This window comes from Falco peregrinus, chromosome 10 (genome assembly GCF_023634155.1).
Source record: "Falco peregrinus isolate bFalPer1 chromosome 10, bFalPer1.pri, whole genome shotgun sequence".
Taxonomy (NCBI): domain Eukaryota; kingdom Metazoa; phylum Chordata; class Aves; order Falconiformes; family Falconidae; genus Falco; species Falco peregrinus.
This window is the reverse complement of record NC_073730.1, coordinates 26,582,619-26,601,647: the sequence shown is the minus strand read 5'-3', so window position 1 is coordinate 26,601,647 and position 19,029 is coordinate 26,582,619. Positions and strand designations below refer to the sequence as shown.

General features: G+C 41.9%; 1 protein-coding gene across 2 annotated transcripts in view; it reads left to right on the top strand.

The window, feature by feature from the left end:
• LOC101910707 (BEN domain-containing protein 5) overlaps positions 1-19,029 on the top strand; it is a 965,145-nt gene that overhangs the window by 871,529 nt on the left and 74,587 nt on the right. For both annotated transcript variants that reach the window (XM_055814853.1, XM_055814852.1), the window contains exon 11: positions 2,809-2,971. In XM_055814853.1, the coding sequence (XP_055670828.1) occupies positions 2,809-2,971 (163 nt within the window). The remainder of the gene's footprint in view (positions 1-2,808; positions 2,972-19,029) is intronic.

Below are 19,029 nucleotides of genomic sequence, written 5' to 3'. Positions count from 1 at the left end.
GATCCAAATTTTGTTTTCTTTTTTTGGCCATTTACAAAACCTTCTTCAAATTATTCAAACTACTTATGCTTCGCTTTTGAAATATGGCAAGTATAATTTTGCCAATAACTAGATCCAACTTTTCAGCTATTTTCTGCCAGAAAGCAAAAATCATTTCAGTAATACATCAGACTCGCTCTTCATCTATTTCCAGCTGATGAGGTTTCAGCTTATAGCAGAGATTGTTTTTTATTAGACCCTGAGTACATGACCTGGCACTTGTGCAGCTGAGTTTCATCTGACTACTATCACTCTGGTTCTCAAAGTCGGCCCACTGTTGAGGTGGTTTTTTAATTGATATTCAGAGCCTCCTCCATAATGATGACTCATTCCACAGTGTGTCATCAGCAAATTTTCTTGGCATGGTCTGCCTTTACTATGCCAAGAACTGTGATGAAAATATTATGTAAGATTTATCTCAAGAATCATCTATGAGGAATTCAACTCATAACCTTCCTCTAGCCTGACTGAAATCATAGAATCATAGAAATTTTTAGGCTGGAAAGATCTTTAAGATCATCAAGTCCAACCATTAACCTAAATCATGGGAAACAGTGCTATAAAAGGACCCCATGTCCAAACTGTATCCCAAAGGCATGTACTATATTCAGCAGATAGTTGTCTAACTTTTACTTAAAAGCTGAGGAGATTCCATAATCTTCATAGATACTCCGTATCAGTAACTGTCTTCTAATCACTTGAGTACTTCTGTCCCTAGTGTCTGCCCTGAATCACTTCTCCAACACTTTACTTGTTTTCATGTGCCAAGTACAGACATAGAATTAAGTCATTACCCTTGTGAGTGACACTTCTGCTCACAGACCCCAGTACTATATTCTGCGTTTGTTGTCTTCTTCCTTTGAGCTAGATCCATACACCCATATCCATCAGCTGATGCTTTTATGCATTAGAAGTTCCACCACAGGCATTTACTGGAATATCAAGCATTATCCACTGAAATCCATGTTTACTTGACTTATGAAGCAATCCCCAGATCATGATCTTTATGTTTCTGAATTTTAACTGAAGACAAAGTTTCCCTCAGTTTCAGCATCTCAGTAGTCTTCTGAAGGCTTCTTTTGCAGGAGGGCAGAGAACATTCCCTCTTGTAGATCTCCTTAAGTATTTTATTCCATATATCAAATTAACAATTAATTTACCCATCAGTCTTTATGAGCAATTTACCTCCCTGTCCCATAGGTATTCAAAGTATCCTCAAAGTTTCTGCCATATAATTTGGAAGAAATTATATGATATGTACGCAGCAGAATACACTGTTTACAAGTTACCACAAAGTTAAATATTATATTACCACAAAAACAACAAGTTGCATTTGGAAACTCCAATGTATAATGCTAATAAGAAACCCAATTCCATCTTATTCTAATTAACCTGGAAAGCCTTCCTTTTTATAACGTGAGAGAGACTTAAAAACATTCAGAATGTTAATGAACCCACAGGTATTTCCATTCTTTTTATCTTCTCATCACCAAGAATTGTTGCTCATTTCAGTATTAGTCTGATTTTTCTTGGTATAGAGAACTTTAACATTCTAAACCACTACATCTAATTTTTTAAATAAGAAATCTTATTTCCCCTGTTTTTGATAAGAGTTGGACTTGATAAATACTGCCATTGTGTTAGCAAGAAAAGTTACTAGTCTTAAGGCTCAATAGAAGGACCCTGGATAGCTCAAAGAATTCGCAATGGGCACAATGACCGAAAAATAACCTATGCTAAGGGTCCTTTATTTTTCACTGGCAAAATTAAAGTCTTAAAGCAGGAGATATTAAGGCCTTTTATGCAACAGATCCAAGTTGGATCTACTAAAAGCTTTTTTTTTGTGTGTGTGTGTGGTGGTCACTAGCTTGTGCTGAGCCCAGATTGACTCAGTTTGAAGTCTGTGAATAGAGTCTGATAGCCAATGAAATTAGAATCCATTTTTCTGTCTAGTTAGTAGGAACAAGCTCTGAGACTTCAATCAACCTGAAGATGAGCTACCCTTTAGTCTCCAGATGTCAGGCCTTCAAAGGAGAGCTAAAACTCATTTATGGAAATACTTGGAGTCCTCCTCCCCACCCCTCAAATGAATAGTCATAAAGCTGTAGGGTTCTTAAAGCCAGATCTTCAGTAATAGCACAAAATACTGCCTTTTATACTGTGCTGCAAATGCTGTAAAATAGTGCAGTATATTTTTCCACCCAGAGAGCAACACCCAGTTAACATTTAAGTTAGTGATGTGGAAATTTGTGTGACCTAATTTCAGAACCAGTCAAATGTCTTAGGTGAGAAAGTTTCACTAAAACTTAAATGCCACTGTATGTCTACTTCGCTTAAAAATGTACAGGGGAAGGGGTGGGGGAGAACTGTTATGATACAAGGGAATGCAGTAGAGAGAAAGAACCCAATATCCAAATAATAGTCCAGCTTAACTTTTGAGAATGTAGGGTCTGGAAGGTTCACTTTCAACTCATGCATATGAGAGGCTTTCTTTGTGTTGCTCAACAGGGGAGGAGAAAAGCTGATGTTACTAGTGAACTGAGATTAATTTTGTGAAAGTCTGCAAGGCATTATTTATAGTCTGTGTGCCAGAACTGTGTTTCCATTAATGGTCTCTCCAGGCCATGCTCAAAAAAACAGTGCAGTCTCATATAGTGTAAATGAGATCTGACAACATTTTAACTGTTTATTTTTAACAGAGTTCTTCCCAATGCTTCCCTTTTTCCACTGATGAACTCTCTTCATGCCTCTGTGTTCTTCCTCCTGCAGTCCAGTACATCGTTCAACAGAGATGCTGTGAAAGCAGGAACAGGCCGGCGCTTTCTTGGCGGGCTGTTAAATGATACATCCTACTGCTACACTCTGGAAGTCTCATTCTACAGCTACGTATTGGGTGGACCTACTTCTGCTGTCCCCTACACAGAAGAAGCATGTATCCTTTGGAAATCCTTCCTTCTCTTACAGCAGTGTGAACTGGGCACTTAAGGTAAATACTTCTGTCTCAGTAAGAGTTTGCTGAGATAGGAACACACAACTGGAAATGTGAGTCTGCTCCTGATGCTTTAATTTCCCTCATATTGATTCTCCATACTGTGGAAATTCAAGAAGAGAAAGACATATTAGATCAAATAAGCCATTTCCCTCTTGTATGAGATTGCCTCATGTAATTATTATAGAAACTAGTCCTGGAGAGACTGTGATCCATTCCCTTCCACAGGCTTCCATTTATTTCTTCATTTCTCTCCTTATTCTCTCATTATGCTTGTGTTTGTATTACTGTTTTAATAGCATGTTGAAAGTGCATCTTTGGTACCGAGTTAAATATCTTCTCCGCCTTTGAACTGCAGCCAAAAGGCTCTAAAGGATCCATTAGGTTCCGCAGCTGCCTCAGGGCCAGATCTTTGATACCAATTGACAAAGAATGGAAAGTGAGCTCTGCAAACAAAACTGACCAAGTTGTTCGCATTTTTGAGTGCTCCAATAGAAGCAATGTCTCATTCCTCAAAAAACACATATCCATCTGGCTATCTCAATGTATCTACAATTTGTAGAATTGTTCTGGCTGGTCTTATAATCTGTTTTTATGTTTTTCTTTTTCTTTTTGTCACCATGCTCAATCACATAACCGGGGCCCATACTTCAAGCTTGGTGTGTTATTTCATTTTGTCATTCTATCTTGGTAGCTTTTGAAATTTCCACAGGTTTAGAAACATTGCAGAGGAAGAAATATTAGCTGTGATTGCCTATTTACCTCTCCACTGCATTTTGGAAGTTGGGGAAGGTTTACAGCTTTAGGGTAGCGAGGGGGAAATTTTTATATGAGACATAATTCTTCACCATCCATGCAAATGTGCACACTGTGTGGGAATAAGAGCGAGAAACAGGGAGCAGGGAAAGCAATTCTGAATCATTTGGGGTTTTCGGGTTTGGCTTCTCCACTGAAAGTAAAATTTGGGGGATGGAGGGGGATGAATATATTAAGGTGACATCAGACTTGAGCATTTGGCATACAAGCTTATTTTTGCTCAGTAATGTTAACTGTTTCCAAGGAATAGCTTCTTACAACACACACATATGTAGTATTTCTTGCCACTGAGGAAAAAATTGCCATTACTGTTAGGTTTAGGTATTTATTTTCTTACGTTGGCATTTTGGCATTTTAAGAACATGTACTTTGGTTTCACCTTTAACTTTCCTCCTCGCTTCGTATTCATTGTACTGACAACTGCTTATTTATCTTCCTTATTTATCAAGAACAGTTTTTGCAGTGAGGAGAGGGAAGAGTCCCTATATAGACAAGATCATGATTCCCTTGAGTATGTTTTCCTCATGACTTGTAGGTCATGCTGGCTTAGTTTCCTTTTCTGTAAATATTTTTGTTTCGTGCTTCACATTACAGAGGTTTCAGGTGTGGGGTCTAACATCTTTGTCTATTTGCTTGTCTTGCCTTCTGCAGAAAGAGCTGCATCATTTTCAGTTCATTCATTTGTGACCATCAGCAGTTAGAGCACAGAAAACAGGCCCCAGATCGCAGACATCCTTCTTGGTGGTGATATATGGAAACCTCAAGTGGTAGCTTGATTTCTACAGTTACAATTTCACCTGGCTGAGTGAAAAAGGAGGAGAAGCTGGTTTTGACTGGCCTGGGAGACAGCAAGGAAAGGCTCTTTGGCCACGTAGCATGCTTCACTGGCATTTTGCCCTGGTAGGTTTTATTACTTCCTTTTCAATGGAGGGATTCTACCAAGAATGCTGCTTATGACAGCTCTTCCTCATGTGTGCAGTTTCCTAGTTAGAGAAAGAAATGGAGCTGCTTGAAGCAGTCTCTAGGCTGGTCTGCTCTAACACAGGAGTGGTTGGATTTACGCACATCCTATCCTGGCAGGGGAGAAGTTTCATATCACAGAAGTGCCTGTGACCAAAAGTAAAACAATTGCAGAATGTTCCAAGTTAGCCTGAACAGTTCTTCCAAGCTATTTGCAAGTCAGTGATTAATTAATGCTCAGATTTTTTAATGGACCTGAACCAAAGACACAGTCAGTCAGTTCATATTGGCCTCCAAGGACAGGCATGCTTCTATTAACTATCTAGCTACGTGCAGGCAGCAAGTCAAGCAAATAAATGGAGAAAATACAGTGAGCTCAAAAAACGTGAACCAACAGGGCAAGTATTCAGGAAATCTGCCTTCAAAGATGTATTTCTTAGGCCTTGGTTCATCCCACTGTGATGTTATTGGGTTGTGAGGGGTTTTGCTTTGTTTTGTTTTTAATAAAAACAGGATCAGGGAGGCTAGAATTGTTCAGAGCTTCTAGTATTGGATTAGAAGTGCAGACTAAGGCAGCCTCAAATTCAGAGAACCCACGGCCTTGAACTGAGACTACAAAGCAGATCACCCCCCACATTCAGAAACTAGCCATACTGGTTCCACATAGAGACCAAAACGAGGATCTCCAGGTTCTACAAAAATATTAATTTAGCCTAATGTTGTTCCTCTTGACAGGTGAGAAAACTGAACAAACTGAATAGTCTTTTGTTTGTACTGGTGGCATGTCAGCTTCTTTCCTTTACAGCATTCATGGCAAATAAGATCACAGTACTACCCCTTTCATGCCATTCTATAAGTGGGTTAGGTTTGTTGGTTTGGTTTTCTTTAAACCTCTTCATGTTCCTCAGGGTTTATGTACTAACTCTATGATCTGTACAAACCTCTGTGTGAGCCTGTAACAGATAAATTTCTACATTGGGTAAGATTATACATTTTGTTCAGACTTGTGTGACTGACTGAAACATACTTTCTAATTATTGAGATAAATGGATACCTTATATGCATGAAAACAGGAGACAGACTTTCAGTCTGATAAGTGTTATTTGAATTCTAACATTGTTAGTGTGGACAGTAACTTTTTTCAATAAGAAAAGAAAATTTTAAAAAAGGAAGGGAAGGTACCATTAAAAGTGGAAATCTGTTCCAGATTAGTCCAGTTAACATGACTGAATGTATTCTCCTAGATGAAATACCTCAAAGGTTCAGAATTTAAAGGATTACACCTGGTATGTTCTATAAAAACAAATTTGTCCCTGAGGCTGTACTGTTTAAATGAAATCCAGGATTGAAGGATCTTCTATCAGTCTGCGCAGGGGGTATATGGGACACATATATGGTGGGATAGCAGCATCCTGCGGAGTGTTGAATTTCTGGCCTCTTCTAACACAGAGAGTTAACATGGTTGCATGAATCTCTCAGGCCTTAATCAGTAATGGTTACTGCTGGAGTGTTTCTTGTATTCTCATCCTGCAAACAAAGCACTGCATCAGGTGTAACTTCCTGAACGTTCTGTTATACATTCCTTCAGAGGTATGTGTGTGCCTGGTAGGTCTGTGTCTAACTGATATGTACCTGGTGTATGAGAAACATTAGGAATATGTTCTGTAAGCCTGGCTCTGCAGAATACCCTACGATAACATGTGCTGTAGATAACAGTGAATTTACTCTGTTTCGAAGGCATAATAAGAGGATTGCAGTCTTGTCGGTTAGTTGCCTGCAAGTGGACAGAGAAATGTTTAAAACCCTTCTCACACATGCACACATTTGGTGGTAACTGATTAAAAAGGCAGCGCAGCAACAGTTTGCTCAGCACCAGGTGAAGAAGCTTTAAAATGAGCTGATATGCTTCCATTAAATACCATGTTTTACTAGGCATTTACAGGGCTTATGACACAAGGCATGTAAACTGCTCTGTAACATTCACCACCAGCAGCTCAACTGCTGAGCTATCTAGAAACACACCAGCCTCATAGCTGGGCAGGGAACAAAGGATAAAAGGAGGGGGGGGGAGGGGGGGAGGATGAATCCCCAGCTGTAGGACTCTGAGCGCTGCTCTGATAACACACCCAGAATTGCTTTCCACTACAGCTGCTGATCAGCGGCCGTCACAGCCTGACCTGAAAGTGGCCAGTAAAGTAGTCTCACATCAACAGTTTTAAAATCTATTGGGTTCATTTTTTAGAGTGTTATAACCGGATCCCTGCTGCACAGCAGGCAGCCCATAAGAGAGCATAAAAGGTTTTACTCTTCCAGGGACTAGCCATGAGGTAGGAAGATAGAAATGATGGATACCAGGCAAGAACTGCTATGATTGTAGCCTGGTAGCTGTAGTGGAGAATAATCATCAAGATGGGTGGCCACCACCATTGTCAGCATGTCCATGCCTTTTTGTATATTTTTGTCTAATTTCTAATCCTCCTCCAGGTGGGGAGGGCTCTCATGCAAAGATGGGACTTTACTCACCTGTATGTATGGCTTTACTCATTGAAATCACTTCTAAGTGGAACAAAAGACAGGAACCCTGGACTGAGGGTCTGGTGGGACAGTTCTTTGCACAGCTTTTCTAAGCACATCACTTCACCTCTCTAATTTAATGTTCTCAATATAAAGAATGAATTTAAACTTCTTTTGTAAAGAAACAAACAAGCAAACGGACAAAAACTTTTTGGAAGCCATGGGTGAAGAACACAAAAGAAAGAGATAGGACTAATATTATCATAAGGTAGGTCTTTTCAAGTTACAAACAGCTGAGAAATCATCTCAATACTTTAAAACAGTACAGCTGAACCAACTTGCAAAGATAACACTTGGTACCTTCTGCTTTACTGAATGTGTTGAATTGGAAACTTTGCATCCTTAAACTGGGTGTAGTTGCATTGCTGAACTCTTTCCTGGTTGTAGACATAAAAATGTGTTTATGTGGCTACAGCCCCAGAATGAATGCTTGGACTGACTAGTCTCTTCAGGTGCCTAACAGCAGCTTGCGTCATGGGCTCCTGGCACAATTGGGACCACTGGGTTCATTCCTATTCTTAACTTGAAGTAGAATATCAACCTGCTGCTTGACTGGGGATTCGAGCAGTTAAATACCCTGGAGGAAACAGTCATTTGCTTATATCCAGATTCCTTTTAAAGAGTGCTTGGATCTCAGTAAATGCCTGTCCTGGGGAAAAGAAATCTGTATGCAAACTACAATTCCAGTAAAAGCATCTATAACTTTTAGAGCTTCATGGACCTGCCAGTCCTCTAGGGCAAATGTACTTGGTTATTTTGGGCTTTTTTACTTTAGTTTTTTTGGAACTGTCTGTCCTGATCCTTCTAGCTCTGTTAGTGATATTCTTAAGAGAAGATCCTCATGAGCGAGATTATGGCGCTTGCAGGTTCATTGCCACCCAGTAAAGGCAACATTACTCACAAAAGCCAATGAAGTATGAAAGGCTGTGCTGATAAAGCTGAGGGAGCTCTGCAGAGGTTATCCAGCGTGGCTTGTGTTTGAACTTGAGCTAGAGCTTGTTGCCAAGATGATTTCAAAGTAAGTTTGGCACATGCTCAGGAAAAGACATCCAAAGGTCTAAATCTTCATCTTCATCCCTCCTCTGCTAAGCTTCTAGAAACAATCTTCTTTATGTGTGTTGCAAAAAATGGCATTAATCCTAATCCTGCAGATTTTCCTATGAGTGACCTCCTTGCACGTCGTCTCTCCTGTATTTGGTTGTTTCTCAGTACCACGGTTTGGGCTGTCTTTGAGGAAAGAAAACAAAATCCTCTTTCAACTCCCCAGTCTGTGTGGAAGTGTCAAGGTTTACAGCCATAATTTCAAATGCTCTTAATATTACTGGAAGCATAGAGTTAAATTATAGAGTTGTAAAGTTACTTTATAGTGATAATGCTGTCAAGCATCAATATCTCTGCCCCAGGGCACCATGGAAACTCAGTTAATGATATAAGAAGCTGATATTTTTCAGGGTTGCAGCTGTTGGCTCATACCCAGACGGAATCTGTGTGTTTGTTCATATTGGGTATATACAAGGGGACCTGCTCAAAGAAAATTAAGAGACAGTGAAAGTCTGTTTAATGAAGTTCAGTGGAATGAAAGTGCAAAGCGGTGTATGGTGTTGCAGTATGCGCTCTCTTTCCCTCATAGGGCTCAATACAGCGGACAGTGCTGTAGAAAAATACTTATTTCACTGTAAGAGAGGGTGTTTGTTGGAGAGAGTCTATATTTGTATGTAGATTTGTTTATCTAGTTGCCTGTAGCACTGACTGCATCAATCTGTGCAGACACCGTCTGGGAGTATCAGTAAAGAAATGGAAATTAAGGCAAGTGACTACAGTCAGTTTAGGAATATCTATAATTTTTGTAATGGATTTCTTAGCATCTGTATCCCAGAGTGCTTTGATAGCCTCAGATGAAAGATGCTATAAAAGTGCAAAGTGTTATTATAAAGGTAGGGTTTTTCTTTTAAAGAAAGATTTATTTTTTTCTCTCTGAAATGCAGAACATCGGTCTTGGAAGGCATCCTCGAAGTATTTCCTGGAGATTTAACCATATGAGTCCAGTTACCTTTCGGCTAGGAGCCAAGTATCAGATACCATGCATGTGAGTGGGAAAATGGTCTTGCAGGTAACTGCTGCAGTAAGAGTGGTCTTGAGTAACTGGTTCATTTCTCTTTGTGCCCAGGTTCTTTGAAGGCTGCCCATTTGGTAAGCATTCATGTGGCTTTCTTTGGGGAAGGAGGGGGAGAGCAGGTCAGACTCACAGGCCTGTTCTAAGTAGAAATGAAAGGGAGTTTGGAAGCTGAGGATCTAGTCTTGCAGGGAATGAAGCATCAGAGGCATTCAGAGCCTACCTGTCCTATCAGATTTTAAGACACAAGCTAGATTGAGCACCATGGTTTGCTCCAGATTTGTGTTGTCCTGAGCACTCTAAAGGAGGACCCCATGAGGGTGTAGATTAATTTCCCTCTTTTGTACACAGGTTTCTTTCGCAGGGATACTATGTTTCAGGCAAGAGAAGAGATGGTTGTTGTGGGACCAGAATTTAAGGAGGGTGCACATCCAGAACCATAGAAAGGCTCTTCGAAGAGCAGAAAGACTTCAGTAGCTGTGAGACTGGACTGGGGAATTTGCACAGGTTGACTTGAAAGCCCTCAATATATACTTTATTCAGGAGCAGAGACCTTGTGGACAGTGGGAGCATAAACCTCTTACAGAGGCACATGTGCAAATATTGTTCCTGCTTCCCATCAGCTGTCTTCAACTCAGTGCTGGCAGAGAACGTGCTCTTTGGCCTAGGGAGGGCTGTATCCAGTGACACGGGTAGACTGATCCTTATAAGCCAGTCAAGATGAGTAAGACCATCTCTATCTTCTATCCAATGCAGTCTTTGGGGTTTCTGTTGAGACGCTGCATGCTAACTGGAGCCAAACTCTCACTGAGGTTTTGCTGACTGAAATCCTCATCAGTGCTTTCCGTTCCAAGCTATCAATGGCTTATGGTTGCTATCAGGCCAGCTTAATCAGTCTAATCTCTAACTCAAAATGGTTTTGATTGTGGTGTAAAAACAAGTCATAAAATTTGCCAGTGAATAATAAATGTTGTTACACTTTTCTATTAGTATTCCTTTCGCACACAGGAGAAAATAACTTTGACCAAGCACAAGTGGTGCTTTTGCTGAATGGTTGGAAGGAGAAGTTGACTACATGAGTGAGTGCAGAGTTGTGGCTAATACAAACAAGGGGGGGAGCTACCTCCAGGCACTGTTATCCCTCTTGGAACTGGCTTTCAAGGTTTTGAACGCTTCTCTTATGAACTGGCTTTTCTGTAAACTTGTATTTTTCCTTTGTCTTATAAGCAACTTAGACAAAACTAAGCATATAGAACTGATAGTGAGGCTCTTGGGTGCTCAGAACACCATAAAAATGCTATTAGACCCATAGTTAAAATAATTCTTTGGTAAATGTTAAATTCCTATTAGTAACACTTGCTAAACTTAAGTGCAAAGGAAAGGGCAAGGCTAATCTGAAAGGCAACGGAGAGCAGGGCTTAAAAGATATTAACAGTTCGTTGGAAATGTCTGAGGGGAGTGGTTAATATGACTAAAGAGTAACGTCTGTGGGTTGAAGATTTAGGTTGGGAGAGGGCTTTAGCCAGTGCTGTGCTTTGGAGCTTTCCCAAATGTCAATGGGAATGAAGGGGGAAAAAAAAGGCATTCAGAATGAGGCATTTTTCAAAAAGCAATAAACAGAAAAATTGCAGTGTCTCTGTGATAGGTCTCTGCTTTTCTGCCAGCCTGTAGTGGGTTTTGTGTGTCCCCATGTTTGTCATCTTCCTCCTCTGTGTCTCTTCACTTCTGGCTGAGTCTTCTGCCTGTGCCTGCCTGTCTTGTGTCTGTATCCTCACCATCTTGTTTGCAGTTGTAGGTTGTTACCCCTACCCTGTGCCTTTGTCAGTCTCATCTGATTTTCTGCAGGTGGTGTTTCATTAATCAGACACACCCAGTCTCTGCTTTTTGTTCACTTTATGCTGTCTTTCACCTAAACTATCCCTTTTTTTCTTTTATATTTTGCCACCTAAAGGCTCAGCAGGGCTTACTGGCGATTAAAGGGAATTCTAGGGTGGGAGCAGAAGTTATTTTTAACTACTATTTCTTTAGTCCCAAATACCAACATCCTGAAAGGGAATCAGATAATGTTTTTTAGGACACTCAGCAAAGACATTAGTGTCTGTCTGTCTTAGCTGCTTGACTAATTGCAACTGAATTTGATAGTGATACAGGTCTCAGAGATACTGTATTCCTACGAGTTTCATGAAAAATAGCTGGTTGAATGATTAGAGAGTCCAAATTTAATCTTTCCAGTAGGGACAGCTGCATCTCTGTTGTTAGAAAACAGAGGAGGACAGTAGGCATGAAAGTCACAGGAAACAGATCCCACATCTCCTTGCCTTCTTGGGCATGTCACTGGTGAGTAGAAACCTCCCTTCACTTTATTTTTGTCTGAAAACTTTTACCTCTAACATCTCTGCAAACCTTAATAAAGGGTATCTCCTAGCACCCTGAAAAGCAGATTGCATCTTCTCCATCAAGCCACTGTTGAAAGAGGCCACAAACCTAGCCAGTACACTTCACAGGTGAAGAGAATACCCATTCAAGCCAAGGCAGATACATGCCCACCTCAAACTGGCAGCATTTCTTGTCACCTAGAGGTGGAACTTTGTCCAGGGTTCAGATGAACAAAGCCTGAACATGTCTCAGGCAGAAACTAAATCTGCAGCTTTAATCCACTGTTCAGAAACCTTTGTGTTTCAATAAAAGCAGGATGGGTCTGATTCTTCCACATCTCATCTTATAATGGAAGAACAACCAAATCAGCTCAGATCAAAACCAGTCCTCTGCAGTGTTTTGTCTTTGACAGAAACCAAAAGCAGGTGGCTAAGAAAAATATAATAATAGAATAAGCATATAACAATACAACCTTGAATATTCTTCCACCTTCTAGCAATTAGTGGTTTGGGGATCCTGGAGCCAGAGGAGTTAGAATCCACAGGATCATTTAAGTTGGAGAAGACCTTTAAGATCATCGAGTCAAACCGTTGACCTGGCACTGCCAAGTCCACCACTAAACCATGTCCCTAAGCAAGAAATTGACACATCTTTTAAATACTTTCAGGGATGGTGACTCAACCACTTCTCTTGGCAGTCTGTTCCAATGCTTAACAGTCTTTTTGATGAGGAAATTTTTCCTAATATCCAGCCTAAACCTCGCCTGGCACAACTGGAGGTCATTTCCTCTTGTCCTGTTGCTTGTTACTTGCAAGAAGAGACCAACACCCACAAGCTGATTATGTCTGTAGTAACACTCAATGGATTTGTCTCCCATGAACCTGTATACATTTTTAGTATCCACAGCATTCCTTGCTAGGGATTTCCACGGCTTAGTAATATCTTGTTTGTTTTAAGCCTACCACCTGCAAGCTTTATTTTGTGGTTCCTAATTGTTACACTGGATGCAGCATTGATCTCCATCTGCTTTCCCCAGGGCACTCATATCAGGCTCCTTTTTTTCCACATTTGAGGTCTCCTAGCCTACCTAGTTATTCACTGTCTTGTGTATTTATCCTGTACACCATAAGCAGAAAAATATTACCAGATCAGAATTATTCCTTCATTTCTAGTTGGTGTACCATCTTACACTTTCTCTCTTGGTATACACAACTGTATGAGTAGCCAAGCAATGGAGAATCAACTCCAGTGACTCTAATGGTAGAGTCTGTATCTGCTGTGCATTGTGATTTTTACTTGTGCTTGGGAAAAATCCTGCCCTGTTCACACAAGCAGCAGGTATAAGCACCAAAATGAGAGAGAGAGAGCTTTCAGTTTCAGAGTATGCACTGTAATCACCATGTGTTCAGTTCCTCATGCACTTAACAGTCTTTGTGTGTTCTCTCATACTCTTTCCCAAAACTTAGGAGGGATTCAAAGCTTATTAAATTAACTGAATTTCTGTTCAGCGTAGGCTGGAGTTCTGGTCATCCAGCTAAAAGAGTTTAGGAACCAACTCCTGCTGGAGGAATATGTGGCTTTTGAAAATTGCAACATACCAAATAGTTTCTGTCATTATGATTGTTGTGCATCACTCCTCCTCAGCAAACAAACTTCTGGATATATATATGCTCCCACAGTCAGGCTGCATTCATGATTCTGTCAGGCCAGTTTTTCCTTTTTCTAAAACTAAGCAATCCTTATTAAACCAGCAACTGACATCTGATGCCACGAAAGACAAAATGATAGGTGACAATCCATTCATCTTTTCCTCATCGTCCAGTGCCTCAGGAAATCCAGTATGTAGTTTAACTACTCAAGACCTCTCATGTAGCAAAGAGGGATCTGCAGGGCAGTGGAGTGTCACATGTAGCAAAAGCTTACACTGGACTGGTATCTGCAGGCTGGAGCAGTGTTGGAGGGCATGTGCCAAGTGACATCTCTTTCCACCATATCAATACACGACAGATCTCAAGCTTCCTTTCAATAAATGCTGGAACAGGCTGTTCAAGTGGAATGTAGCTGGTTTAATCAAGGTAGGGGATGGAAATGGCTTGGACGATCCAGCTGCCTTCCCAGTGGCTCTCTAGAAGAGAGGCAGCTGGACTGCTAACACTCCTGTGTGGTGAAGGCAGGACTGCATCGTTCTGCCAGGCCAGGGGGGGAGAGTCTACAGTACTTCAGTCCCATTGTTCTTGTTTTCAAACCTTTCTATCTTGGATTTTCTGTGGATTTCTCCAAGGTCTGGTAAGTGGCTGGTTCTGTTGGCAGAATACAACTTCAGGCTCCTTGTCTCTTACTGTGTAGCAATAGTACCTCGCCTTGAGAAGGTGCCTATGACTGTGCCTGTTAACAGACTCACAATCTCATATTCTTGCTGTGAAACCGTAAAGATTTGAGACTGGGCTATTTCTGGGTCAACAGGGTCATCATCCTAGTGTCCCTTCTTCCTTACTTAATGATTCCTCTTTGCACTGCATCCCTCACATGTCTGCCAAGTAGAATTTGTTGCATTGACTTTCTTTCCAAAGCCTGCCCAGAAGGACAGCTTTCCTTCAACCAGGACGCAGAAATGGCCTGTGTCTCCAGAACCATCAATATTTTTCTTGAGATGATAAATGAACTGCCAATAAACTGAGGCAGCTGCCAGATCCATCTGAGAAACAGACCTTCAGACCCGATTTATCCGTGCTTGGTTTATTTATGTGTCTGGAAACTTTCAAGATGCAAACAGAGGACTAACCACTCTGAGGCAGCCACCGAAAATTAGGTGGTATAGATAGATGCAGCGGGAGTTTATGGACTGGTTCAGATACATAGGCTAGCACAGAGTAATAGCTAATCTCAAACAAGAAAATGGCATGAGATTCATCATAGGAAATACCACAGAAGAGAAAGAAAACTCTCAAAGACAGACCTAAATTCTCGTACTTGCTATATCGTTCAGTTTGTTTTTCTCCATCTCTTCTGGCCTTCTTGTTTATAATTCAGGTTTTTGCATGATCTCTGAAATTTGTGTTAAGATTTTGCTAGGGAGAGGAGGTATGCCTCATCAGTCATGTTGTGCCCGGAGGTGTGGGACCAGTATATGTGCTTCAGTGAGTAAGGTTTGTAGAGAGACCAGTCTGGTTCCGAACCAGCCGATAGAGTTGGAAAAAGCAGAGTCTCTGTGTTTAGGGTCCTTTTACTGGGCAGCGGGTGTGTGTGTGTGTGTGTTCATATACACTCACCCCAAAACTTCTGACCCTATTTTCTTGGTTCCAACCAGGAAAAGATATTAAGTTTGGGCAAAATGTATGGAAACAGGCAGCTGAGCAAAGGAAAGAGACTCAACTAATGCTTCTGCTGGGGGAAAGACTGGAGCGAGTTCAAACACTATTACACACCGGAGGGTCTGTATAGGGGAGCTGCTGTAAAATGGTCCAGCACAGGGAGAATTTCAGCTGACACACAATCCGTATTGCTGGAGAAACCAGGGGTAGGGACTGGGTCTCAGTAGTTGCGCTTTTGGTGGGACAGTTGCTTTCTACTTCAAAACAGGCCTGCCCTGACACAGAGCCCTGCGACCCAGGAGCATGAGCTCGAGCTCCTGGCTGATGGGAGGCACAGGCAAGTCCGAGGGAGTAAAACCAGTGAGGATGAGCGCTCGCTGTCAGCTCTTAGGAGGAGAGCAGAGGCCCAGAAGCCTGGTGCCTCTTTGCAACTCTCCGTAGTTCTCTCCCGGTGTAAGGTCGGGCCTAATGAAGCCATTTCCCCCTGCCCGCCTTGCCTGCCCGCCTGGGCCAGCACCCGGCAGCGCCGCTCACGCTTGCCTGTAGCTCAAGTGCCCTCTTCTGGCACCGCACGTGTCTGTCCTCAGTGGCAGCCGAGGGACGAGCAGCGGGTGTTTTTCCGATGGTTGCCGAAATCAAGAACAAAGCAGGGTTTTCTCTTCCTTTGCTTCCCCTCTGCGTCCTGGACAGTCTCGACAGGCCGCAGTGGTCAGAGTAGAAGGAGCCTCCCTGTTGTACCAGCCTGGCTATGTCAAAGCTGTTCTGTGTGACAGAGATGTGACGATTTTGTTTGCATCTGAGGTCATTAAAAAAAGATGCTTTTATTCTTTCGTCTTTTTTTCCCTGTCTTATCTTTAGCTGGTGTAAATCTGTCGCTATCTTGATTTACACCAGCTGAGAATGTGGTGGCCTTTTCCTGCTTATGTTTTATGCTCTCCGCTGTATAAATTGTCTCTGGGCTATTCTTGACCTGTTGATGTCAATAGTTTTCACTGTGAATCCCAATGGGATCTAGATTTGACCTCTATGGAATACCAGACAATGTTTGGTGATGAAACGTGGGAAGAGGAGAACGTGCGGCCACTGTCAGAGAAGTTCCCATGCTAAGCACTCAGTTGGAAAAGGAAAGTTTAGATGCACTTGTTAATGTGAATTCAAGGTTAGCAGTACACAGCACAGCAACCGCATCTGTCTGCAGAGGGATTTAAAATCAGCCTTTAATAAGAAAAAGGAGTTTCCTGCACTGCTTTATCGCATCAGTTACCATAAGAGGCCTTTGCATGTGCTTTGGATTTTCCTCTATATTTAAGTAGCATTTCAAGCCATAATTGATTATAGCTAAATTTGTGTTACAAAGTAGGGAACAGCAGGTCAGGACATTTACACTGTGAGACAAGACTGAGCCTGATTCCCATTTAGATCCGTTATAGCAGAAGGGTAGTGTTTTTTCCCCTGGTAACAAGCAGTGTCTCAGCTATTGAGTACAATGCTGTATTAATAATTCTGTACTTATTGTAGGCTCTCTGAATGCAAATCTCTCACACACAAGCTGGATTGGCATAAACCCATTTAGGAAGCACACATACAATTTGTCCTGCCCTCCACTGGGTTTATGAGGAGTGAAAGGACCTGGAGTCAGGATTGCCAGGTTTTGCAAAGTGCCGAGCTGGAAGTGAAAATCCAGCTTCTACCTTCAAGGTGAAAAGGACATAGGAGATTCTGGTGGTTTTGGTCTGCCTGAGGATCTTCCTGCATTAGTCCCTGCCCCGTTATACGCACTTTAAAACTGACATATGCTGACATTGGTTTTTTTCCTGGTCACTTCACAGTTAGTTAAATAAGGTCTCAGGACTGAAGTTCAGGAAATGTGGCTTCTAATAATGTGATTTTATTTAAACTCTGTGCCTGTGTTTCATCTTGCATTCCTTCTCGGTCCTGGGAGCTTAGATGGTATTTAGACAGAGATGGTCTGTGGCGAAGTACAGCACCCTTGCAGTGTTACTACACCAACCCAGGAATGCAGGGACAAGTATCTTGGCAGAGATCACGTGCCAAGAGCTGAGATGAGACAAGCTAAGAGTTTCCAAACCAAAACAAATTGAGATATTAAAGTAGTTAATGTGAACAGACATGACTGAAGACAATAGACAATACTTAAAATTTACCTTATGACTTTCAAAGTGATTATCCCAAATATGATATAAGGATAAAGTGAACATAGTTATCGTCTAACATTTCACTTTAAGGCTACTGCTCTGCATAGGAAAATGTGTATGTGTCAGTGCGTGCATACATTAGATACGCATATATGCCATAACTTTTTTTCTGAAGTACATTCTCAGGATTCATGAAGGAAATGAATTATGACAGAGGGAGAAACTCGCAGGCCTCCCTTTGTGTGTGGGAGCTCCAAGCCACCACTGCAGCGAACAAAGATGCCCCTCTATCAGTCCTCTGCAGACAGCCCTGGAACTGGAGCAGCCTGGAGTAATGGTGCTGAGAACTTGGTATGATAACAAGGCAAAGCAAAGTATAGCCTAACAGGATGACAGCGCAAGGCACCAAAAATAGGTGGCTTTTGTATGATTATAATAGCACCACCTGCTTTCAGAACGTTAGTCATCCCGTAAATGTGTCCATTCCAGCGAATAACCTTGAGGGAGCTGATACAGAAATCCATAGAAACGAGGCACTGAATCTGAGCAGAGAAAAGGGAGAAGAGTGGGGACTCGCCAGGCTGAAAAGAGCCTGCTGGCGGGGGAAATAGGAACAGCCTGGAAATGTGTGCATGCATGTGTGGGTGTGTATGGGGTAGCAGAGAAGTATGTACACTTCTTGAAGGGAAGGATTTATTTCCTTCTCATCAAACCTCAGCGCCTGCTGCTTTCTTTGATTTTTCTCTAGCAGGGGCAATCTAGGCACTCAGTGATGATAAATAACCCTGTATTACAAGGTGACATGCACAGTGACACAATAATATGGAGAGAAAGAGAAGAACCCAAAGGGACAGAGTTTCTGTGCAATTTATTTATTTCCCATGTGTGCTCTGCAGTGCAGGCAGTCTGGGAGCCCCATCTCACTGGCTTCTGCTGCAGCCTGGTGGGGGTTCTTAAGGAAGCCTGAAAACCTCAAACCTTGCTAGCATCAACAGTCTCCCCAAAAAGCTGTATTTTTCCTGGTGAGCTTTGTTTGCAGTGACCTTGGTAGAATGTTTCAGTCCTGTTTCGATTAAGGGCCTTTTGGGACCTTGTGTTTGATCTGTAGTTAAGAGGTAGCTCTGCGTGTCAGGATACCTGCGTTCAGCTGTGAGCTCCATCGCAGATTCCTTCCCTAGCCTCCGGTGAGTCACGCAATCTTCCTTCCTGCGTTTCCCGATTAGCAGGCTTTCAGCTTTGCGATCATAACGGGTTTTTAACATTGCATTTGTGTGCAATTTCCTGGATTTTGTCAAAGCAAACTGAGAGCAGAAGTGGTGTTGTGCTGACACGCACAGTATATCAGCAGGGCTGAGCCTTCAGCTTCACTGAGCAGGATGCTGCTGCTTGGGCTAAGAGAATAGCAAATTGTCATTCTCTGTTGGACCAACATACGGAAAGAAAAAAGGTACATTTTGCCAGAGGGTTTCCTGGCCATTTACTGATGACTAAGGATGTCCAGGACTTGACAGTCTGAATTCTGTTTGTGGCTTTGTAAAGAGCTTGCAGACTCAGTGCCTGTCCTTTCCTCTCCCAGCCTTTTCTTGGATGAAAATGCAGGACAAGAGAAATGGCATTGTCTAGACGATGACACGGGGCTAGGACACAGTCTAGTGAGATAAAAGGAGAATGGAACAGGCATACAGAGCAAAGTAA